At 37.1% G+C, this 27076-nt stretch overlaps 1 protein-coding gene across 6 annotated transcripts in view; it reads right to left on the reverse strand.

Moving 5' to 3' along the window:
• Positions 1 to 2635: 2635 nt before the first annotated feature.
• Positions 2636 to 27076, reverse strand: part of HFM1 (helicase for meiosis 1) — a 137224-nt gene continuing 112783 nt past the window's right edge. For all 6 annotated transcript variants that reach the window (XM_068540286.1, XM_068540287.1, XM_068540284.1 and 3 more), the window contains 7 exons: positions 19202 to 19281; positions 18088 to 18194; positions 13689 to 13934; positions 12524 to 12614; positions 3766 to 3868; positions 3513 to 3664; positions 2636 to 2764 (listed from right to left, as the gene is read on the reverse strand). In XM_068540286.1, coding sequence (XP_068396387.1) covers positions 2695 to 2764; positions 3513 to 3664; positions 3766 to 3868; positions 12524 to 12614; positions 13689 to 13934; positions 18088 to 18194; positions 19202 to 19281 — 849 coding nt within the window. In that variant the 3' untranslated portion in view covers positions 2636 to 2694. The remainder of the gene's footprint in view (positions 2765 to 3512; positions 3665 to 3765; positions 3869 to 12523; positions 12615 to 13688; positions 13935 to 18087; positions 18195 to 19201; positions 19282 to 27076) is intronic.

The raw sequence follows: 27076 nt of genomic DNA on the forward strand, positions 1-27076 counted from the left end.
ATATAAATTCCTTTTAAGAAGAAGTAAAACTGTCACTGTTTGCAGAAGACATGATACTATACATAGAGAATCCTAAAAATGCCACCAGAAAACTACTAGAGCTAATCAATGAATTTGGTAAAGTTGCAGGATACAAAATTAGCACACAGAAATCTCTTGCATTCCTATATACAAACAACGAACGATTAGAAAGGGAAATTAAGGAAACAATCCCATTCACCACTGCAACAAAAAGAATAAAATACCTAGAAATAAACCTACCTAGGGAGTCGAAAGACCTGTACTCAGAAAACTATAAGACAATGATGAAAGAAATCAAAGATGACACAAACAGATGGAGAGATATACCATGTTCTTGGATTGGAAGAATGAATATTGTGAAAATGACTATACTACCCAAAGCAAACTACAGATTCAATGCAATCCCTATCAAATTACAAATGGCATTTTTTACAGAACTAGAACAAAAAATCTTCAAATTTTTATGGAGACACAAAGGACCCTGAGTAGTCAGAGCAATCTTGAGGGAAAAAAACAGAGCTTCAGGAATCAGACTCGCTGACCTAAGACTACACTACAAAGCTACCGTAATCAAAACAATATGGTCCTGGCACAAAAACAGAAATATAGATCAATGGAACAGGACAGAAAGCCCAGAGATAAATCCACACACCTATGGTCAACTAATCTATGACAAAGGACGCAAGGATATACAATGGAGAAAAGACAATCTCTTCAGTAAGTGGTGCTGGGAAAACTGGACAGCTACATGTAGAAGAATGAAATTAGAACACTCCCTAACACCATACACAAAAATAAACTCAAAATGGATTAAAGACCTAAATGTAAGACCAGGCACTATAAAACTCTTAGAGGAAAACATAGGAAGAACACGCTTTGACATAAATCACAGCAAGATCTTTTTTGATCCACCTCCTAGAGTAATGGAAATAAAAACAAAAATAAACAAATGGGACCTAATGAAACTTAAAAGCTTTTCCACACAAAGGAAACTATAAACAGGACAAAAAGACAACCCTCAGAATGGGAGAAAATATTTGCAAACGAATCAACAGACAAAGGATTAATCTCCAAATTATATAAACAGCTCCTGCAGCTCAATATTAATAAAACAACCCAATCAAAAAATGGGCACAAGACCTAAGTAGACATTTCTCCAAAGAAGACATACAGATGGCCAAGAGGCACATGAAAAGTTGCTCAACATCACTAATTATTAGAGAAATGCAAATCAAAACTACAATGAGGTTTCACCTCACACCAGTTACAATGGGCATCATCAGAAAATCTACAAACAACAAACGCTGGAGAGCATGTGGAGTAAAGGGAACCCTCTTGCGCTGTTGGTGGGAATGTAAATTGATACAGCCACTATGGAGAACAGTATGCAAGTTGTTTAAAAAACTAAAAATAGAATTACTGTATGACCCAGCAATCCCACTACTGGGCATATACCCAGAGAAAACCATAATTCAAAAAGACACAGGCACCCCAATGTTCATTGCAGCACTATTTACAATAGCCAGGTCATGGAAGCAACCTAAATGTCCATCAACAGACAAATGGGTAAAGAAGAAGTGGTACATATATACAATGGAATATTACTCATCCATAAAAAGAAACGAAATTGAGTTATTTGTAGTGAGGTGGATGGACCTAGAGACTGTCATACAGAGTGAAGTAAGTCAGAAAGAGAAAAACAAATATCGTATATTAATGCATATATGTGTAATCTAGAAAAATGGTACAGATGAACCAGTTTGCAAGGCAGAAATAGAGACACAGATGTAGAGAACAAACATATGGACACCAATGCGGGAAAGTGGGAGGTGGGTGGTGGCGGTAATGGGATAAATTGGGAGATTGGTATTGACATATATACACTAATATTATAAAATAAGTAACTAATAAGAAAAAACGATACAATTAACCCATACTTATGGATTCATGGGAAAATAAAGCAAATGTAAATGATCTAAACAGTCAAAGATGGTCAGACTGGATTAGAAAGCAAAACCCAACTATAAAAAAACAAACATTGCTTACAGTGCCTATATACTACTTAACAGTAAAGAAATTTGAGATATATCTCACTGGAAAATAACATAAATAAAATAGCTTTTGCTATAGTAAAAGTCAACATAACAAAGTTTTAGAATTTGTCACATTGAAGAACAAGTTAAACAGTCTATATTGATTAATGTTTCATTTATTTTTGCTTGAAATGATATAACAATAGGTTCAGACAGCCATTGGATTCTTAAAAATCTTTAGTAAAACAACACAATAATGGTGAAAAATCGATAGAGTAAATAGATTCACTGACCTACCATCATTTTGCTTTCACAGAATACCTTTCTTCTTGTTAAGAAAATATAAAATTGGTTCCCGTCAAAAACCAATTAATAACCAATAATTATTTCTAAATGAAACAATTATCAACTTATGAAACAAAGCCACTGCAAAAGTGCTTTTCATGAAGTTACAATATGATGGGGAAAAAAATCAGTCCAAATATTTTGTTGCAAAAGAGTCAACAAAGCTAGTCAAATCCAAGAGAAAAATAATCTGAACAAGTATGAACTACTTTTTAAAAATAAAACTCATGCTTTGTAATTAGGTGTCTTTAATACCTTGTCTTATTAATATAAAAAGCATTTTTGCCTGATTGTTTTAGAAAATACCATCAAATATTCCCAGAAGAGACTTCATTTCATCAGCTTCATCATCAGGATGATACCAACTGGAGGAAAAAGCAAACGTAAAAATAACTATTTTTGTAACACAATTTATTTTTAAATTTACAATAAAATAATAATAAATATAAAATGGATAAACTTGAAGATTGCTGAGAGGTTAATTTATTAAACAAATTTCAATGTGCATAACCTTGTAGAAAGTCTGGGGCAAATTAGAGTTCATAAACTGTGAAAGGTAGAGACAAGTGTCTTAGATATTTCTTTAAACATATTGGAAAGTAATGCCATTTAATCAGTGTCAACAGGTCTATAAACCTTGACTATTCAAGGAGAGGGAAACTCCTAGAGTTACCCATAAAAATGATCAGCAGTCGGGGCACTGATTAGACTTAGTCTGACTTTCTCTTTGAATCTGTAGAATTGTTAACAGAACTTGGTGGCTAAAATACAACTTGAATGTTAAAAAAATTAGCTGATCTCATTTCTCAAGTGACCTTACACTTCATATTATCAACATAGTGCATTCAAATCAGTAAAAAAATAGTTTATCAACATAATATAATGTTTTAATTACTAGCATCAAATATATGGGTTCTCAAAAATTGAGATATTTGATATTTTGAATTATCTTAAGGAGCTTAGCTCACCAGTGGTCTAAAATTTTAATGTCTTTAAGTAAATAAAACATTTAGGTTCTGATCTTTAAAATGAAACAAGGGAAAAGGAATACTGAACTTCTTTGTAGAAAGTTTTTACTAGTGTAGTTTCAAAATATTTTTAAAGAGTTCTTACCTGAAATCAACCTCCTTTTTATGTTCACTGTTTCTAGTAAAGCAATCCACTTTCTTAACAAAATTTGAAGAGCTTGATATTTTTTCAGAGTGAGTAAAGCACAGCTTTTCAATCTCTGGCGACAGACTTTGTTTTATTTCTTGTAAATGGACCTATATTTTGAGGTTAAAAAAATTAGCAATCATTGAAGGTTTAACTATTCAGGTGGTATTTAAAACAAAAACAAAGAAGTGCTTCTTCTTATAATACTTGCATTTCCAGCTTGTTGAGGTAATTTTGTCATGGAGGATGCAGCAAACTTGGACAAAGCAGAATTTGATAAGTAAATATCTGGCTTCTCATGTGATGAAACAAAACTAAAAATCAAAATGAATTATTTATAAAATACGGCAAATAAGAGAAACAAACCATTCTAATTTAGATCAACAGTGATTCTTTGGAAAATATGATTAGAGTTTATCATATTTATCAACCCCAAAATTGATGCTCCATTTCTTAGACTCATGGAGAACTTGGTGTATCTCCTTTCTTTTAGACAAAGCAACAACTTATATAGTCCAAATAAAATAAGAATACTACTTTTAAAGGCCTACAGAAATAATCATTCAACAATTTTCATTAAAATTGTCTTATGCTTAATCATCTATCATCTAGCAGTTTGTAAATCTTTTCTAAATCCCACTTGTTTAACTTTTAGTCTCCTTTCCCTATTCTGGTCTCACTGTAGACAGACATCTCTACCTATCTGGTTCATGTATAACTGTATACTAGAATTCACCTTTAGTCTTTTGTATTAAATTAATTCATTAAAAAACATTTATTATTCACTACTGTATGTCAGACATTATACTAGGAGCTAAGTATGAAATAGTAAACACATCCTCAGGTGGTTATCATCTATAGAGGGACAGACAATGAATAAACAATAAATACAATTATAGATCCTGAAGTGATATGAAAGAAATGAAATGAGTAATATTATAGGAAATAACAGTGTGGAGGCACAAACCCACTTTAAAAAGGTGGTCATGGATGCCGCTATAAGGAGGAGACAATTTAAGCTGACACAGGCTAAAATGTGACAGTCATACAAGGAGCAATAAACAGTAGATATGGGTAGGGAAGAATCACATATGTTGATAAGAACTGAATCTCTTTATCTCTGATGAATGGCAAGGAATTAAAATAGTAAAAAGGGTATGAAAGGAAAAGCATGTGTTTCCTTTTCATCACAGACCCTCAGATCCCACAGGCCTTCTTCCTAGCAGCAACTTCTGGCACCGGTTTCTCAGAGGTTTCTTGATAGGATTCCTTTTTAAACCCATTTATCTTCTGTTGGTCACTTCTAAGCTCTCCCAAAATTATTTGTAGCTTTCTAAAAGTGTGGTGCACAAAACTGTTCATATGCCTTATTATCTTCCTACTTGTGATTTGCCTATTTTCTCTATACCCCCAGCTTTGTTCCACTTCGATGTTTCTAATCTGTTTATTCCGTATGACTCAGAGTTAGAAGCAATGAATGGAAATGATAAAAAGGCAAATTTTAGGCAAATATTTTTAAAAGCTATTGAGTGATCTGAGAGATCCAAACATGGAACAAGCACTGAAGAGAGAATAAGCTCCTGGACACTGGAGTTGTCTTGGTAGAAATAGCATGATTACTTGCCAGTGATGTTGGATGGTTATTCAAGGATACAGTGGTGGGGAGACTAAATGACATTTAAGTTAAGCCCCCTTCAACTCTGGAATTCTCTGAAATCTATGATTCTCTGATGTTGATACTAATGTTCAGTAAAATGACTAAATAATAGCAAAAATATCAAAAGACACCACAAATTTAAAACTTTTTTAAAACAGGAGACATAAATAATCCTTAAGTAGAAAATTGGACCATGAATAAAAAGTTATCAATGTTTCTTCTCTGCAGGAAAGTTTTGGCTCTGGCTATAATTTCCCTCCCTTGAGTTCTAATCAGGTCCAATATCCAAATGCATCTTACATTTCTACAAAGATACTGTAAGTTGCGGGGATGGGCAGTGGTGGTGGTGTGATGAATTGGGAGATTGGGATTGACATATATACACTAATATGTATAAAACAGATAACTAATAAGAACCTGCTGTATAAAAAATAAAATTTTTAAAAAAGATACTTTAAGTTGAACATTTCTAAAATTATTATTGTTTTTTTCCCAAACGTCTATGTTCTATATTCTCAGATAATACCTCCATCTACCCACTTGCCATTTATTCTTCCCTCTTCCTTTACTACCATATTCTAGCAATTGCTAAATCTAATCTGTGTTATCTATGAAATATTTCAAAAATCCAGTTCTACCTCTCAGTTTCTATCACCTCTGCCCTAGTTGAGGCCTCATCATAGCCTGCCTTTCTCATTGGCCACCATGCCCCTGCTGGTCCCACCATCTACAAATCATTCTAGATATCACTGCTAGAATGATTTTTTCTGATTAAATTATATAAACTGTGCTTAAATATTTTGGATGGGCCCTCACTGCTTACTATGGAGATCAAAAACTAGAGGCCTCTAGGCTACATATGGTCTACAAGCATTATTATTATTTTTTTGGAGAGAGGGTGCTGCAGACCATATCACATTTAAAAAAATTAGTTGTCAAAATTTAAAAGTCAGGACAGCTTGAAGATGGCAGAAGAGTAAGATGCGGAGATCACCTTCCTCCCCACAAATACATCAGAAATACATCTACATGTCGAACAACTCCTACAGAACACCTACTGAATGCTGGCAGAAGACCTCAGACCTCCTAAAAGGCAAGAAACTCCCCACGTACCTGGGTGGGGCAAGAGAAAAAAGAAAAAACAGAGACAAAAGAATAGGGATGGGACCTGCACCAGTGGGAGGGAGCTGTGAAGGAGGAAAGGTTTCCACACTCTAGGAAGCCCCTTCGTGGGCGGAGACTGCGGGTGTTGGAGGGGGTAAGCTTCGGAGCCACGGAGGAGAGCGCAGCCACAGGGGTGCGGAGGGCAAAGCGGAGAGATTTCCGCACAGAGGATCGGTGCCAACCAGCACTCACCAGCCCAAGAGGCTCGTCTGCTCACCCGCCGGGACGGGTGGGGGCTGGGAGCTGAGGCTCGGGCTTAGGAGGTCGGATCCCAGGGAGAGGACTGGGGTTGGCTGCGTGAACACAGCCTGAAGGGGGCTAGTGTGCCACAGCTAGCCGGGAGGGAGTCCGGGAAAAGGCCTGGAACTGCCAAAGAGGCAAGAGACTTTTTCTTGCCTCTTTGTTTCCTGGTGCGCGAGGAGAGGGGATTCAGAGCGCCGCCTAAACGAGCTCCAGAGATGGGCATGAGACCCTAAGGCTGCTGCTGCGCCACCAAGAAGCCTGTGTGCGAGCACAGGTCACTCTCCACACCTCCCGTCCCGGGAGCCTGTGCAGCCCGCCACTGCCAGGGTCCCGTGATCCAGGGACAACTTCCCTGGGATAACACACGGCGCGCCTCAGGCTGGTGCAACGTCACACCGGCCTCTGCCACCGCAGGCTCGCCCCGCATCCATAACCCTCCCTCCCCCCGGCCTGAGTGAGCCAGAGCCCCCGAAACAGCTGCTCCTTTAACCCCGTCCTGTCTGAGCCAAGAACAGTCGCCCTCAGGGAAACTACACGCAGAGGCGGGTCCAAATCCAAAGCTGTACCCCAGGAGCTGTGCGAACAAAGAGAAAGGGAAATCTCTCCCAGCAGCCTCAGGAGGAGCAGATTAAATCTCCACAATCAACTTCATGTACCCTGCATCTGTGGAATACCTGAATAGACAACAAATCACAACAAAAAACAACAAATAACACATAAGGGAATCCCCATAAGGTTAACAGCTGATCTTTCAGCAGAAACTCTGCAAGCCAGAAGGGAGTGGCAGGACATATTTAAAGTGATAAAGGAGAAAAACCTACAACCAAGATTACTCTACCCCGCAAGGATCTCATTCAGATTTGATGGAGAAATTAAAACATTTACAGACAAGCAAAAGCTAAGAGAATTCAGCACCACCAAAGCAGCTCTACAACAAATGCTAAACGAACTTCTCCGGGAATGAAACAAAAGAGAAGGAAAAGACCTACAATAATAAACCCAAACCAATTAAGAAAATGGTAATAGGAACATACATATCGATAATTACCTTAATTGTAAAGGATTAAATGCTCCAACCAAAAGACATAGATTGGCTGAATGGATACAAAAACAAGGCCCGTATATATGCTGTCTACAAGAGACCCACTTCAGACCTAGGGACACATACAGACTGAAAGTGAGGGGATGGAAAAAGATATTCCATGCAAATGGAAATCAAAAGAAAGCTGGAGTAGCAAAACTCATATCAAATAAAATAGACTTTAAACTAAAGAATGTTACAAGAGACAAGGAAGGACACTACATAATGATTAAGGGATCAATCCAAGAAGAAGATATAACAATTGTAAATATTTATGCACCCAACATAGGAGCACCTCAATACATAAGGCAAATGCTAACAGCCGTAAAAGGGGAAATCGACAGTAACACAATCATAGTAGGGGACTTTAACACCTCACTTTCACCAATGGACAGATCATCCAAAATGAAAATAAATAAGGAAACACAAGCTTTAAATGATACATTAAACAGGATGGACTAAATTGATATTTACAGGACATTCCATCCAAAAACAACAGAATACACATTCTTCTCAAGTGCTCATGGAACATTCTCCAGGATAGATCATATCTTGGGTCACAAATCAAGCCTTGGTAAAGTTAAGAAAATTGAAATCTTATCAAGTATCTTTTCCGACCACAAAGCTATGAGACTAAATATCAATTACAGGAAAAAATCGGTAAAAAATACAAACACATGGAGGCTAAACAACACACTACTTAATAACGAAGAGATCACTGAAGAAATCAAAGAGGAAATCAAAAAATACCTAGAAAGAAATGACAATGAAAACACAATGACCCAAAACCTATGGGATGCAGCAAAAGCAGTTCTAAGAGGGAAGTTTAGAGCAAGACAACCATACCTTAAGAAACAAGAAACATCTCAAATAAAAAACCTAACCTTACACCTAAAGCAATTAGAGAAAAAGAACAAAAAAACCCCAAAGTTAGCAGAAGAAAGAAATCATAAAGATCAGATCAGAAATAAATGAAAAAGAAATGAAGGAAACGATAGCAAAGATCAATAAAACTAAAAGCTGGTTCTTTGAGAAGATAAACAAAATTGATAAACCATTAGCCATACTTATCAAGAAAAAAAAGAGAGAAGACTCAAATCAATAGAATTAGAAATGAAAAAGGAGAAGTAACAACTGACACTGCAGAAATACAAAGGATCATGAGAGATTACTACAAGCAACTGTATGCCAGTAAAATGGACAACCTGGAAGAAATGGACAAATTCTTAGAAATGCACAACCTTCCGAGACTGAACCAGGAAGAAATAGAAAATATGAACAGACCAATCACAAGCACTGAAATTGAAACTGTGATTAAAAATCTTCCAACAAACAAAAGCCCATGACCAGATGGCTTCACAGGAGAATTCTATCCAACATTTAGAGAAGAGCTAACACCTATCCTTCTCAAACTCTTCCAAAATATAGCAGAGGAAGGAACACTCCCAAACTCATTCTACGAGGCCACCATCACTCTGATACCAAAACCAGACGAAGATGTCACAAAGAAAGAAAACTACAGGCCAATATCACTGATGAACATAGATGCAAAACTCCTCAACAAAATACTAGCAAACAGAATCCAACAGCACATTGAAAGGATAATACACTATGATCAAGTGGGGTGTATCCCAGGAATGCAAGGATTCTTCAATATACGCAAATCAATCAACGTGATACACCATATTAACATATTGAAGGATAAAACTATATGATCATCTCAACAGATGCAGAGAAAGCTTTTGACAAAATTCAACACCCATTTATGATAAAAACCCTCCAGAAAGTAGGCATAGAGGGAACTTACCTCAACATAATAAAGGTTATATATGACAAACCCACAGCCAACATCATCCTCAATGGTGAAAAACTGAAACCATTTCCACTAAGAGCAGTAACAAGACAAGGTTGCTCACTCTCACCACTATTATTCAACATAGTTTTGGAAGTTTTAGCCACAGCCATCAGAGAAGAAAAGGAAATAAAAGGAATCCTAATTGGAAAAGAAGAAGTAAAGCTGTCACTGTTTGCAGATGACATGATACTAAACATAGAGAATCCTAAAGATGCTACCAGAAAATTACTGGAGCTAATCAATGAATTTGGTAAAGTAGCAGGATACAAAATTAATGCACAGAAATCTCTTGTATTCCTATTCATTAATGATGAAAAATCTGAAAGAGAAATTAAGGAAACACTCCCATTTACCATTGCAACAAAAAGAATAAAATACCTAGGAATAAACTTACCTAAGGAGACAAAAGACCTGTATGCAGAAAACTATAAGACACTGGTGAAAGAAATTAAAGATGATACAAATAGATGGAGAGCTATACCATGTTCTTGGAATGGAAGAATCAACATTGTGAAAATGACTCTACTACCCAAAGCAATCTACAGATTCAATGCAATCCCTATCAAACTACAATTGGCATTTTTCACAGAACTAGACCAAAAAATTCACAATTTGTGTGGAAACACAAAAGACCCCGAATAGCCAAAGCAATCTTGAGACAGGAAAACGGAGCTGAAGGAATCAGGCTCCCTGACTTCAGACTATACTACAAAGCTACAGTAATCAAGACAGTATGGTACTGGCACAGAAACAGAAATATAGATCAATGGAACAGGATAGAAAGCCCAGACATAAACCCACGCACATATGGTCACCTTACCTTTGATAAAGGAGGCAAGAATATACAGTGGAGAAAAGACAGCCTCTTCAATAAGTGGTGCTGGGAAAACTGGACAGCTACATATAAAAGAATGAAATTAGAACACTCCCTAACACCATACACAAAAATAAACTCAAAATGGATTAAAGACCTAAATGTAAGGCCAGACACCATCAACGTCTTAGAGGAAAACATAGGCAGGACACTCTATGACGTAAATCACAGCAAGATCCTTTTTACCCACCTCCTAGAGAAATGGAAATAAAAACACAAACAAATGGGACCAAATGAAACTTAAAAGCTTTTGTACAGCAAAGGAAACCATAAACAAGACGAAAAGACAACCCTCAGAATGGGAGAAATATTTGCAAATGAAGCAACTGACAAAGGATTAATCTCTAAAATTTACAAGCAGCTCATGCAGCTCAACATTAAAAAAGCAAACAACCCAATCCAAAAATGTGCAGAAGACCTAAATAGACATTTCTCCAAAGAAGATCTACAGATTGCCAACAGACACAGGAAAGAATGCTCAACATCATTAATCATTAGAGAAATGCAAATCAAAACTACAATGAGATATCATCTCACGCCAGTCAGAATGGCCATCATAAAAAAATCTACAAACAATAAATGCTGGACAGGGTGTGGAGAAAAGGGAACCCTCTTGCACTGTTGGTGGGAATGTAAATTGATACAGCCACTATGGAGAGCAGTATGGACTTTCCTTAGAAAACTAAACATAGAACTACCATACAACTCAGCAATCCCACTACTGGGCATATACCCTAAGAAAACCATAATTCAAAAAGAGTCATGTACCAAAATGTTCATTGCAGCTCTATTTACAGTAGCCAGGACATGGAAGCAACCGAAGTGTCCATCAATAGATGAATGGATTAAAAAGATGTGGCACATATATACAATGGAATATTACTCAGCCGTAAAAAGAAACGAAATTGAGTTATTTGTAGTGAGGTGGATGGACCTAGAGTCTGTCATACAGAGTGAAGTAAGTCAGAAAGAGAAAAACAAATACCGTATGCTAACACATATATATGGAATCTAAAAAAAAAAAAAAAAAGGTCATGAAGAACCTAGGGGCAAGATGGGAATAAAGATGCAGACCTACTAGAGAATGGACTTGAGGATACAGGGAGGGGGAAGTGTAAGCTGGGACAAAGTGAGAGAGTGGCATGGACATATATACACTACCAAACGTAAAATAGATAGGTAGTGGGAAGCAGCCGCATAGCACAGGGAGATCAGCTCGGTGCTTTGTGACCACCTAGAGGGGTGGGATGGGGAGGGTGGGAGGGACGGAGATGCAAGAGGGAAGAGATATGGGGACATATGTATATGTATAACTGATTCACTTTGTTATAAAGCAGAAACTAACACACCATTGTAAAGCAATTATACTCCAATAAAGATGTTAAAAAAATTTTTAAAGTCAGGAGATGTCACATAAATTTTAGATCTTAGCTTTTTTGAAAAATCAGGATATTTGACAACACTAGACTCAGATTTCCTGTACAGCAACAACTGGTTGGAGCTGAGTAGTGGTTATTCCCTTTAGATGGGACACTCTACAGTTAACCTTGGCCCGTGAAATCCCAAAGGCAGTTTGAGCTTGTGACCCCTGACCTACTGGATACAGCACAGGTATCTAAATATGGCATTCATAGTCCCTCACAGACCTCAGCAATCTCAGCCTTAATTCTATGGCTACATAGACCACACTTTACTGACCCTTGAGCATGGGATGCCTTTTCAAGCCTTATCCCTTTACATGTACTCTTCTACCTGGAATGCCTTAGTCTCCTCTTTTCTACCTGTCAAACTCCTATTCAGTTTTCACATCTTATAAAAAGTGAAGATTCCTCAGCTCCAGCCCCAGAGACCATGATTCAGTAAGTCTAGCATGGGGCCCAGGAATGTGCATGTTTAATGTGCACCCCTGGGTAATTTTGATTTTTGGGTGGTCTGACAACAGCACTTTGAGAAACACAGCTCTAAGGTTAAGAGGCTTTAAGTTGGCTAATACCCTACTGCTTCTCTGACATCTAATGACTTGATCCCCATCTCCACTTACATGTCAGGAGGATATAAAGTTGTAAGTATTTGAAAATAAAGTTCTAAAACTTGCCTGTTTGACATTTCTCTTTGGAATTTGCTTTCTGATTCTTGGAAGGGTAGCTTACTTTCCCTGGTTCTTGAACTCAAAGTGTTTCCAAATCCTAGGTAAAGAGATAACATTTTGAAATAATCGAATAGAATATCTGTATTCTATTCTAGAGTAGAATATCTCTCCAAACAGATATGATCTGGTTAAGGAGAGAATGAAAAATTCTTCTCAATAATCAAATTTAATGGGCATAGACAAAACAAAGGAGCGAAGCTAAGAGAGTAAAACTACAAAACACATAGGTTAGCTTATTAGTCACTATATTAAAAGGTCCCCAACCACTATCATTTATTTATTTATTTATTTATTTATTTATTTTTAAGCCATGTAAATGATCAAGTCGAAGTTCATTCAATATTTTCAATGGTCTGCAAGGGACTGATTTCCATCTGTCTGCCATCCTGGGAAAGAGTATCTCCATCTCCCTATCTTGTCTTATACTTACCAAGATTTTCACTTCTCTGTTTTGGTGAAATAGAGTGAATTCACCAGCAACTCAAAGGCCTAGTCCCATTATTTTTGGATTGTATATGATTTAAACACAATATCTAATACAAGAGAGACTAATCTTTTCCTGTTTATTTATTTATTTATACCTGAAAAGTCAATATTTCTACTAGAAATAAAAGTTATCTTTTTATGTTCTTTGCTAGCATGTGAAAAAAGAATATTTTTTAAATTGGAACATTTTTGTTTTTCACAAACATTACCAGACTACGTGAGATCTTAATATGGAAAGCAGGATAGTCTGTTTTATGAGGAAAAATTCGATAAACAATCTGAATTTGAATAAAGCCTTTAACAAGATAAGGAGCAATAGAATAGAAAAAGCTCATTTGCTATATCGTCATCATGGAATAACCTTGACCTCTGTCCTTAGGGATAGGAAATGTTATTTGTGGGAGGGTCAAATTTTACTTTTGCTAAAAATTATAATCTTAACAAACTGAAACTAATTAAGCAAGCACACAAAAAAGACAAAGAAAATTAGTCCCAAAAGCTTAACTGAAAAATATTCAAATAACTTCTCATGAAATTACTTCATTCTAACATATATTTCAAATACAATACACACATATATACAAAAATACATACATACAAATGAAATATATTTCATGCTATTTACCTGATGTTTTTGTCTTCTCAGTATCAGCTGAAAAGCTAGTAACTTCTATTAAGCTTTCATCATCAAAATCATCCCAAACTTCATTTCCCAATTCAAAGTTCACATTCAAAACTTCTGAAAATGAAGAATTACTTTTAACCGCATCTGTCAAATTCTGGTTTTCAGATGCATTAAGATTTCTGTTGAACAGCATTGTTTGAGGTGCTTTCTCATTTGAAGTTGTAGAATAGGTCCGTCTAGAAAAATCTGTCATGTGTATGTATAAATGAGTATAGGCACTTTTTAAACCTTAAGCATCATTATCTATTGACATATCAAACATATCTTTCAACTACTAAACAGAGGTCTTGAGTAGTAGTGTTCTAAAGCATTGCTGAGTATTGTGTTCAACAATTCTATTTACTGTATTACATGTAGTGATTGACTGCCGCACTAAATTTAATTTTCAAGGTATTCTTCTAGACAGAATTAATTTTCCCTCTTAATTCCTACATAAGAATAATCTTACTCCAAGATTGGATTGTAATAGCTTCTAAAATGGGCTTCCTCCCCCATCTCTTCTCCCCATAAGTAGTTAATTTTGAGTATTGTTATGAAAATATATCGTTATTTTTCTCCTGCTAAAATATCCTCAATGTTATCCATTGTTTATAGCCTGGGTTTAGAGCCAGACTACCTGGGTGAAAATTCCACCTCTATCATTTACTAGTTGGATGACCTTAGACAAGTAATTTAAACTCTGAGCCTAGTTTTCTCCTCTGCAAAATGGGGATAATAATAGTACCTAACATGGAACTTCCCTGGTGGCATGGTGGTTAAGACTCCCTGCTCCCAATGCAGGGGGCCCGGGTTCGATCCCTGGTCTGGGAACTAGATGCCACATGCATGCCGCAACTAAGAGTTCGCATGCCACAACTAAGGAGCCGGTGAGCCACAACTAAGGAGCCTGCCTGCCGCAACTAAGACCCAACACAACCAAATAAATAAATAAATAAATAAATAATAGTACCTAATACATATGATTGTTATGGGGACTAAACGCCTTCACTTGTGCAGTTTTCCATAGCAGTGTGTTAATAAATATTTAATAACTCGCTTCTCCAAAAAATTTTATGCATATATATGTATTATATGTAAAGGATGTATAGCATACAATTTACAAATAATGATAAAATATACAGCATGCTTAACTGTAAATTCCATATATCTAATTGATTATCACTGAACGTTTTCATTGAATTTTGCCAAACTCTTGTATCTGTATCAACCTATGGTTGCAACTGATAAATGAATGTAGTTCTCACATTCATTTGTCAATTCGAACGTTGTTTGATACTTTTGTTGACTTTAATAAAAGTAAAACAATAAAGACATATGTTGGGACTTCACTCATTCACCCATAGCCTTAAGCAATTTCCTTGCTGAATTAGATAATAATTTTCAAATGCTAGAAGAATATTCCTTCAATTTTTCTTGCTATCCACAATGTAAGGGCTACAGACATGACACACTGATAAATTAAATCTGCACTACTATCATTTTCTCCATCACTTTCCTAAGTATAAACAATAAACAAAACAATAAGTTAAGCCCTGATTTGTAGTGGTTGCTGATTTCCATTCTATAAGTATTCCCACCATGACTGATTTCAAGCTACCAATGTGACGTAACTGAATGCAAAGTTGGGAAGAAATGCACAATAGCATCCCTTTATACAGTATTTCCACCATACAGGTACAAATATAGATGCAAATAATCTCAAGAATACAGATAACAGTAAAATGTAGTAGAATAATTAGGAAATGGTTAGTTTTTAATATTTATAGCCTTTGTGTTTAATATAACTTAATTGAAAGTTTATATAATTAAACTTTAATAATGCCTGAAAGATTCCCCAAAATTTAATAATCATCTCACAAGCTAGTACAAGCTTGCTCCAGTAAAATGCTCCAGTAAAATTTAAAGTGAGTTTCCTTCACTTTAAATAACCTCTATCCTTTTCTTCACTATCCAAATCCTTCTCTATCCTTCAGCTGTACCTACAACTCCAGTACACACTATTCTACTTTTGTGCCTTGATACACATACACAGTATGCTATGTCCTGAAAAGAGAAGTAGGTACAAAGTGCACTGGAAATATAAAGAGAAGAAGACCATCTGGTTAGATGGGGACTGCCAGCTAAAGAAGGAAGAGACTTGAGCATATTTATATGCTGAAAAGAAAGAGGCCACAGGGAGAAGATACTGAAAATAAGGGCAAGAGGAGAGAGATAGCTGGTCTCCTAAAGACCCAGAGGGGGCAGAATTGGAAAGAGTACGATTACAGGTGGAGAGATAAACTTTGAATAGAAGAAAAGATAATTCTTCTTTCAAAATAAATAGAGTTAAGGATGGGTGCAGAAACAGAGAAATATAATAGTTGGGGGGGTGGAAAGTTGAAAGAGTTCGTATATTACAGGTTTGATTTTCAATTCTCCACTGATAACTAAAAGTCAATTTCATTTTATAGAAATGGCATTGCCTGGGAATCAAGAGATATGGAATCTATTTCTAGCCCTGCTATTAATTAGATATGTGATTTTGGGCAAGTCATTTAATCTCTGAGTCTTGGCTTCTTTCATTGTAAAATGAGAAATTGCACAAAGGTCCCTTACAATTTAAATTTTACAATTCAACATGCTTTCTCATAATTTCTGACATTTTTTCTTCTTCTCTTTTTGCACCTGGAATACAGATGATAAAAATTGCCATATTTTTCTTAAAACATTCTTAAGAGCAGTATTTGAATACATTTAAAGTATTTTGCCACCAAAGACTAATGTGTAAAAAGTATAATGAATATACTCAATTACTATTAATAACAGTACCAGATACTATGCTAAGAGCCTTATATACATCATCTCATTTAACCCTAAAATCCCTAAAATATAACCAGATGAGGGAATTGAGACGAACTGGGTAAGTATACTATGAAAAGTCATACAACTACTAAATGAGCTAGGATTTGAACCTAGACAGATAATCTCTAGATCCTGTAAGTTGAACTACTATATTATACACCTTCTTTAAAAAAGGTGGGGGGGCATTCAGTAAAAGAGGGATACAGTTATTATTGGGGTTTAAAGTATCTAGATGAGACTTTCATATCATAATACAAATCACATTTGGAATAGTGGGTGGGAAAGAAATAAAAGTAGAAAAACTATGTAAAGACAACAAGAAAGTAGACAGAGGGAAGGACAAACTCTGGTGTGGAGAAGGGCAGGGAATAGAACAGCCGTACAAGGAATAAGATAGAGGGCTACAGGTTGAAGAGAGATAAAAATAAGAGGGTTGACACTCTTACACCTTCAATTCATGTTGTAATAATATTTTCAGGCTTTGAACAAATTGGATAAATGTTCTGATAGTCTAGGTAAGATCAGGGGATTTTTCTTGATCTGATATTGGGCCTAATGGCTGCCACAGTGTCATAAGGGGTGATGGGTACTCCAGCCCTTGCCTACCTAAGGTCTTAAATTATGGCCAGAGAAAGCAATAGAGTGAAAGAATGAAGGAAAGAGTGGCAATAGAAGTCAAAAACAACACACACATGAAATTGTTAATTGTTTTTAGAAAATCCCAAGTTTACCATTTCTACATACAGCCACTTGAACAAACAACTCTGTGGCCAGAATTATTTCTCACACGTTTTAACAGACTGCTATTAGTATAGTAGCATGACCCAGAGAAATGGTGCTATTAATGGCAGGACCTGGAGAAATGATGAACCAGGCCCAAAGCTGAAGAATTTATATGCATTACCTCTTTAATTTAATGACAGACACAGATAAAAAGCAAATCTATATTACAAACCAGCTATATCCCACAAACTAGGTTATAGTCTCACATATCATAGAGATAGCAAGAATCATAGGTTTAAGAACTGGAGAGATATTAAAGGTCACCCAATTTAATCCCTTAATTTTAAAGATAAGACTAACGCCCAAAGAGGTTAAATAATTTTCCCAAGGTCACACAGCTATTTTGTAAAATGGACTAATTTTATAAATAAAAAATTATTTCAAATAATTCTAAAGACATATAAAAGTAATAGTTCAGCATTTTAATACTTTGCATATCCTAAGATCCCTTATATTCTCAGCTTTTCCTCATATTATCTTTAAATTAAAATAGTCAATGCTATGTAGGAAAAGATTTTTTAGGAATCTATGATAGACACAAGACCATCTGAAATAACAGACCTAAGAATTTGAAACTGCTTCAATAACTGAAGAGAAAAATGTTGCCAAGTTAATAATCATAATTTTAGATTTTGGTTTTTCAATAACATTGCTTGTCAATCCAAAGTAGTGAGAAATCATTTTCTCTCTCAAGTCAATAGCAACAGTAATTTACCTTTGTCTTGATATGCAGATGGTTCTGGTTGTTGACCTTTTGTATAGATCTCACGCTGATCCCTCTGCTCCATTATAGGCAATTCGGGTATGTTTAAATATTCTGACCTTTATCAAGATAAATAAAACCATAAAAATGTTAAAGAAAATATTAAAATTAATCTGACTTTGAAAACCACTTATTCATATAAATGGGAAAAAATTGGTTCAGCCACTCAACACTTCTATGATAAACTGTACTAGCCTGAGTAGTAAAAGGTAAAAAAAATAGGTGTTTAATGGAAGTGACAACTACTTAGGTCATTTAGTCATCTTTACATTCCCCCATTGGGTAGATTTCTGCTATTTGTGCGTAGCCTTAAAAATTTATTTCTAATGCTTCTTTCAGTTAGATAACAAAAGTTAGGATCTCTTGAAGTAGTGCTGGCATCTAGTCTGATTGGTCAGCAGCTGTTCTGTACTGGTTGTTAAGTATATTAAATGTCATCCCAGCATATAGAATGCCCTTATCTGGAAGGGAAATTACATATACTGTTACCTTTTAGGTATCATAATAGGAAAAGAATGCTGAGTTATCATCTAGGGCCCTCTGAATATGAGCTTTGGTTATTTCATCTATATAATAGGATAAAAATACGTTGGTTTATGAGCCAGGTTGTTGTTAAGGTCAAAAGAAAGAATGCACAAAAGTGTAATTTTTAAATCATAAAGTATTTTATAAATCTGAGGTATTATTAATATAGAGTGGGCCTCTAAATGGAAAATATTAGACTTTATACACCAACATGACTTCTCTTTTTAAAGTATACTCTTGTCATCTGTTAAGTTTAGAAGGCAGAGAGAGCCTGGGGGCATGACACATAGGATGGATAGTTTTCCAGGAAAGAGCAGATTCGATCAATGTTACAGTATCATTATGACTGCAGAGTTCTAAATAAATTTGGGGTATAAAAGATAACAAAACTCTCCCGATGTAATTACCTCATTATGGAACTAAATGATTACTGTGATTCAAAGGTAGCCAGTGACCATCTTTCTCTGAATACATCACTATTTGGAGGAACAGAGAGTTTTTGATGAATACTTTACCTCAGATATTAACATTATATTTGTACCTTGATATACTGGGAAGAGAAGGTTTTGGAGTAAAACCAAACTCTTTAAGGTCCACACTTTGAGATTTATTCATCTGCATCTATTAATGAAAAATTAACAAGTTCAACTATCAATTTCATATCAATACACCTTTTAACAAATAAGCCAAACAGCAAAATTCCTGCTGATACATATAGTCCCCAAACCAATAAATTGTGAGAAACTCAAGCTAGTTTTCAACTCAAATCTCCTTCTCAGGCCCTTCTTAAATGTTGATATTCTTCATGGTTCTTCATCACGAGGCCTTCTTCTCTTCTCACTCTCACTCATTCTCAATCATAAATCTCATTTACTCCCATGGCTTCAATTACCATCTACACATGAATGACTCTCAAATCTATAGCTCTCTGTAGATTTGAGCTTAGCTCTCTTTCTTGATTTTCTAGCTCAGCTCTCTCCTGACTTTCAAACAGCTATTATCCAACTGTCTATAGAACATCTTTACCTAGACATCTTGTAGGCCTCTAAATTCAGTATTTCCCAAATGAACTTATCATGTCTCTACTCCTCCAAACTTGCTTTCCATTTACAGTTTCTACCCTAGTGAGGCCCCACTTTTTTCCCAGTTGCTCAAGACAGAAGGGCATCATCTTTATTCCTTCTACTTCACCCCTTATAACCAATAAGTAGCAAGGTAGTTGTTTCTATCTCTGAAAAATATCTTAAACCCAGCCACTTCTCTCCACTGCTACTGCCACTACACTAGACTAGGCCATTGTCTTGCCTGGACTACTGCAAAACCTCCCTAATGAGTCCTTATGTTCCTTTTCTATTATCCTCTAATGCATTCTCTACATTGCATCCAGAGTGAACTTTATAAAATGCGGTTCCAATCATGCCACTGATTAAAGCCCTTCAGTGATTTCCCAGTACTTTCAGGGTAAAATCCAAATCCTTAAAATGGCAAAAATGTTTTCATGATCTAGCTCCTACTTCTTCAGCTTTATCTTTCTCCACCCTCCTACTTGTAAATGAACTCCAGATATACTGTATTACTTCAGTTTTTAAAAAGATCTCTATCTCTTTCTCAGCTCTGAACCACTGCATATTCTCTATATCTGAAATACTTTTCTATCCCTCTTTACCACCACTCTGGTACTCACCTCTCCATACTTGCTTATGCCCATATATCCTTCAGGTCTCAATCATGTTTATTAGGAATCCTTTCCTGGCCTATCAAATGTGGAGTGAATGCACTTTCTATATAAGTTCAAGTTATCTTTTACACTTCTGTCACAGAATCACTCATCACACTGTACTGAAAAAGCCTATTAACTTATTTGTATCCTTCACTCAACTGTAAGCTTTATGAGGTCTGGGACTAAAACGGTCTTATCACTGGATCTTCCACACCTACTATAGTGCTTGGCACATTCTTGGTGCTCAATGAATATGGAAGGAAGGAAGGAAGGAAGGAAGGAAGGAAGGAAGGAAGGAAGGAAGGAAGGAAGGAAAGGAAGGAAGGAAGGAAGGAAGGGAGGGAAGAAGGGAGGGATGGATGATATGGAATAAGTACAAAAAGAAGGTAGGAAAAACTTGGGATACTAAAAAATAATTGTCTCAGAAAAGGTGGTTGCCATTTCAAACTGTAAACCTCTCCATGTTTCCCAATATTCTCCTTGTTTTAGCCTCATGACTTAGAATCTTCTTTCTTATAAAAGACCTAGAGAGGAGACCTTCGAGATGGCGGAAGAGTAAGACGTGGAGATCACCTTCCTCCCCACAAATACATCAGAAATACATCTACATGTGGAACAACCCCTACAGAACACCTACTGAACATTGGCAGAAGACCTCAAACTTCCCCAAAGGCAGGAAACTCCCCACGTACCTGGGTGGGGCAAAAACAAAAAGAAAAAACAGAGACAAAAGAATAGGAACGGGACCTGCACCAGTGGGAGGGAGCTGTGAAGGAGGAAAAGTTTCCACACAGTAGGAAGCCCCTTCACTGCTGGAGACTGGGGGTGGCGGTGCTGGGGGGAGCTTCGGGGCCACGGATGAGAGTGCAGCAACAGGGGTGTGGAGGGCAAAGCGCAGAGATTCCCTCACAGAGGATCGGTGCCGACCAGCACTCACCAGCCTGGGAGGCTTGTCTGCTCACCCGCCGGGGTGGGCGGGGGCTGGGAGCTGAGGCTCGAGCTTTGGAGGTCGGATCCCAGGGAGAGGACTGGGGTTGGCTGCGTGAACACAGCCTGAAGGGGGCTAGTGTGCCACAGCTAGCCAGGAGGGAGTCCGGGAAAAAGTCTGGAACTGCCTAAGAGGCAAGAGACCATTGTTTCGGGGTGCGCCAGGAGAGGGGATTCAGAGCACCGCCTAAACGAGCTCCAGGGACGGGTGTGAGCCGCGGCTATTAGTGCAGACACCAGAGACGGGCATGAAATGCTAAGGCTGCTGCTGCAGCAACCAGGAGGCCTGTGTGCAAGCACAGGTCACTCTCCACACCTCCCCTCCTGGGAGACTGTGCAGCCCGCCACTGCCAGGGTCCCATTATCCAGGGACAACTTCCCCGAGAGAACGCACGGCGTGCCTCAGGCTGGTGCAACGTCATGCCGGCCTCTGCCGCCGCAGGCTCACCCCGCATCCATACCCCTCCCTCTCCCTGGCCTGAGTGAGCCAGAGCCCCCGAATCAGCTGTTCCTTTAATCCCGTCCTGTCTGAGTGAAGAACAGATGCCCTCAAGCGACCTACACACAGAGTAGGGGGGGCACCAAATCCAAAGCTGAACCCCAGGAGTTGTGCGAACAAAGAAGAGAAAGGGAACTCTCTCCCAGCAGCCTCAGGAGCAGCCAATTAAATCTCCACGATCAACTTGATGTACCCTGCATCTGTGGAATACCTGAATAGACAACAAATCATCCGAAAATTGAGGTGGTGAACTTTGGGAGCAACGATATATATATTTTTTTCCTTTTTCTCTTTTTGTGAGTGCGTACGTGTATGCTTCTTTGTGTGATTTTGTCTGTATAGCTTTGTTTTTACCATTTGTCCGAGGGTTCTGTCTGTCCGTTTTGTTTTTTTAGTATAGTTTTCAGTGCTTGTTATCATTGGTGGATTTGTTTTTTGGTTTGGTTGCTGTCCTCTTTCTTTTTTTTCTTTTTTTATTATTTAAAAATTTTTTTATTTTTAATAATTTTTTCTTATTTTAATAACTTTATTTTATTTTTTTCTTCCTTTCTTTCTTTTTTTCTCCCTTTTCTTCTCAGCTCTGCGGCTGAGAGGATGTTAGTGCTCCGGCCAGGTGTCAGCCTGTGCCTCTGAGGTGGGAGAGCCGAGTTCAGGACACTGGTCCACCAGAGCCCTCTCAGCTCCACGTAATATCTAATGGCAAAAGCTCTTCCAGAGATCTCCATCTCAACGCTAAAGCCCAGCTCCACTCAGCGACAAGCAAGCTACAGTGCTGGACACCCTATGCCAAAAAACTAGCAAGACAGGAACACAACCCAACCCATTAGCAGAGAGTCTGCCTAAAATCATAATAAGGCCACAGACACCCCAAAACACACCAACAGACATGGTCCTACCCACCAGAAAGACAATATCCAACCTCATCCACCAGAAGACAGGCACTAGTCCCCTCCACCAGGAAGCCTACACAACCCACTGAACCAACCTTAGCTACTGGGGGCAGACACCAAAAACAATGGGAACTACAAACCTGCAGCCTGTGAGAAGGAGACCCCAAACACAGTAAGTTAAGCAAAATGAGAAGACAGAGAAACACACAGCAGATGAAGGAGCAAGGTAAAAACCCACCATACCAAACAAATGAAGAGGATATAGGCAGTCTGCTTGAAAAAGAATTCAGAATAATGATAGTAAAGATGATCCAAAATCTTGGAAATAGAATGGAGAAAATACAAGACACGTTTAACAAGGACCTAGAAGAACTAAAGAGCAAACAAACAAGATTAACAACAATAAATGAAATTTAAAATTCTCTAGAAGGAATCAATAGCAAAATAACTGAGGCAGAAGAATGGATAAGTGACCTGGAAGATAAAATAGTGGAAATAACTACCACAGAGCAGAATAAAGAAAAAAGATTTAAGGACACTCTCAGAGACCTGTGGGACATTAAATGCACCAACATTCGAATTATAGGGGTCCCAGAAGAAGAAGAGAAAAAGAAAGGGACTGAGAAAATATTTGAAGAGATTATACTTGAAAACTTCCCTAATATGGGAAAGGAAATAGTCAAGTCCAGGAAGCACAGACAGTCAGATACAGGATAAATCCAAGGAGAAACACGCCAAGACACATATTAATCAAACTATCAAAAAATAAATACAGGGCTTCCCTGGTGGCTCAGTGGTTGAGAATCTGCCTGCCAGTGCAGGGGACACGGGTTCGAGCCCTGGTCTGGGAAGATCCCACATGCCGTGGAGCAACTGAGCCCGTGAGCCACAACTACTGAGCCTGCGCATCTGGAGCCTGTGCTCCGCAACAAGAGAGGCCACGATAGTGAGAGGCCCGTGCACCGCGATGAAGAGTGGCCCCTACTTGCCACAACTAGAGAAAGCCCTTGCACAGAAACGATGACCCAACACAGCCAAAAATAAAAATATAAATAAATAAATAAATAAATAAATAAATAAATAAATAAATAAATACAAAGAAAAAATATTAAAAGCAGCAAGGGAAAAAAACATACAAGGGAATCCCCATAAGGTTAACAGCTAATCTTTCAGCAAAAACTCTGCAAGCCAGAAGGGAGTGGCAAGACATATTTAAAGTGATGAAAGGGAAAAATCTACAACCAAGATTACTCTACCCAGCAAGGATCTCATTTAGATTTGACAGAGAAATTAAAACCTTTACAGACAAGCAAAAGCTAAGAGAATTCAGCACCACCAAACCAGCTTTACAACAAATGCTAAAGGAACTTCTCTAGGCAGGAAACACAAGAGAAGGAAAAGACCTACAATAACAAACCCAAAACAATTAAGAAAATGAAAATAGGAACATACATATCGATAATCACCTTAAATGTAACTGGATTCAATGCTCCAACCAAAAGACATGCACTGGCTGAATGGATACAAAAATGAGACCGGTATATATGCTGTCTACAAGAGACCCACTTCAGACCTAGGAACACATACAGACTGAAAGTGAGGGGATAGAAAAAGATATTCCATGCAAATGGAAATCAAAAGAAAGCCAAAGTAGCAATTCTCATATCAGACAAAATAGACTTTAAAATAAAGACTATTACAAGAGACAAAGAAGGACAATACATAATGATCAAGGGATCAATCCAAGAAGAAGATATAACAATTGTAAATATTTATGCACCCAACATAAGAGCACCTCAATACATAAGGCAAATACTAACAGCCATAAAAGGGGAAATCGACAGTAACACAATCATAGTAGGGGACTTTAACACCTCACTTTCACCAAAGGACAGATCATCCAAAATGAAAATAAATAAGGAAACACAAGCTTTAAATGATACATTAAACAGGATGGACTAAACTGATATTTATAGGACATTCCATCCAAAAACAACAGAATACACATTCTTCTCAAGTGCTCATGGAACATTCTCCAGGATAGATCATATCTTGGGTTACAAATCAAGCCTTGGTAAAGTTAAGAAAATTGAAATCTTATCAAGTATCTTTTCCGACCACAAAGCTATGAGACTAGATATCAATTACAGGTAAAAATCGGTAAAAAATACAAACACATGGAGGCTAAACAACACACTACTTAATAACGAAGAGATCACTGAAGAAATCAAAGAGGAAATCAAAAAATACCTAGAAAGAAATGACAATGAAAACACGACGACCCAAAACCTATGGGATGCAGCAAAAGCAGTTCTAAGAGGGAAGTTTAGAGCAATACAATCTTACCTTAAGTAACAAGAAACATCTCAAATAAATGACCTAATCTTACACCTAAAGCAATTAGAGACAGAAGAACAAAAAACCCCAAAGTTAGCAGAAGGAAAGAAATTATGAAGATCAGATCAGAAATAAATGAAAAAGAAAGAAATGAAAATAAAAATTTTCTTAAATGAAAAAGAAATAAATGAAAAAGAAAAAGAAGGAAACAATAGCAAAGATCAATAAAACTAAAAGCTGTTTTTTTGAGAAGATAAACAAAATTGATAAACCATTAGCCAGACTCATCAAGAAAAAAAAGAGAGAAGACTCAAATCAATAGAATCAGAAATGAAAAAGAAGTAACAACTGACACTGCAGAAATACAAAGGTTCATGAGAGATTACTACAAGCAACTATATGCCAATAAAATGGACAACCTGGAAGAAATGGACAAATTCTTAGAAAAGCACAACCTTCTGCGACTGACCCAGGAAGAAATAGAAAATATAAACAGACCAATCACAAGCACTGAAATTGAGACTGTGATTAAAAATCTTGCAACAAACAAAAGACCAGGACCAGACGGCTTCATAGGAGAATTCTATCCAACATTTAGAGAAGAGCTAACACCTATCCTTCTCAAACTCTTCCAAAATATAGCAGAGGGAGGAACACTCCCAAACTCATTCTACGAGGCCACCATCACCCTGATACCAAAACCAGACAAAGATGTCACAAAGAAAGAAAACTACATGCCAATATCACTGATGAACATAGATGCAAAACTCCTCAACAAAATACTAGCAAACAGAATCCAACAGCACATTAAAAGGATTATACACCATGATCAAGTAGCATTTATCCCAGGAATGCAAGGATTCTTCAATATACGCAAATCAATCAATGTGATACACCATATTAACAAATTGAAGGATAAAAACCATATGATCATCTCAACAGATGCAGAAAAAGCTTTTGACAAAATTCAACACCCATTTATGATAAAAACCCTCCAGAAAGTAGGCATAGAGGGAACTTACCTCAACATAATAAAGGCCATATATGACAAATCCACAGCCAACATCATTCTCAATTGTGAAAAACTGAGACCATTTCCACTAAGATCAGGAACAAGACAGGTTGTCCACTCTCATTACTATTATTCAACATAGTTTTGGAAGTTTTAGTGACAGCAGTCAGAGAAGAAAAAGAAATAAAAGGAATCTAAATCGGAAACTAAACCACAAAACTACTAGAGCTAATCAATGAATTTGGTAAAGTAGCCGGGTACAAAATTAATGTACAGAAATCTCTTGCATTCCTATACACTAATGATGAAAAATCTGAAAGAGAAATTAAGGAAACACTCCCATTTACCATTGTAACAAAAAGAATAAAATACCTAGGAATAAACCTACCAAAGGAGACATGGACCTGTATGCAGAAAACTATAAGACACTGATGAAAGAAATTAAAGATGATACAAACAGATGGACTGATATGCCATGTTCTTGGATTGGAAGAATCAACACTGTTTAGATGACTCTACTACCCAAAGCAATCTACAGATTCAATGCAATCTCTATCAAAGTACCAATGGCATTTCTCACAGAACTAGAACCAAAAATTTCACAATTTGTATGGAAACACAAAAGACCCCAAATAGCCAAAGCAATCCTGAGAAAGAAAAATGGAGCTGGAGGAATCAGGCTCCCTGACTTCAGAGTATACTACAAAGCTACAGTAATCAAGGCAATATGGTACTGGCACAGAAACAGAGATGTAGATCAATGGAACAGGATACAGAGCCCAGAGATAAATCCACGCACATATGGTCACCTTATTTTTGATACAGGAGGCAAGAATATACAATGGAGAAAAGACAGCCTCTTCAATAAGTGGTGCTGGGAAAACTGGAGAGCTACATGTAAAAGAATGAAATTAGAACACTCCCTAACGCCATACACAAAAATAAACTCAAAATGGATTAAAGACCTATAT

This window comes from Eschrichtius robustus, chromosome 3, assembly GCF_028021215.1.
Source record: "Eschrichtius robustus isolate mEscRob2 chromosome 3, mEscRob2.pri, whole genome shotgun sequence".
NCBI lineage: Eukaryota > Metazoa > Chordata > Mammalia > Artiodactyla > Eschrichtiidae > Eschrichtius > Eschrichtius robustus.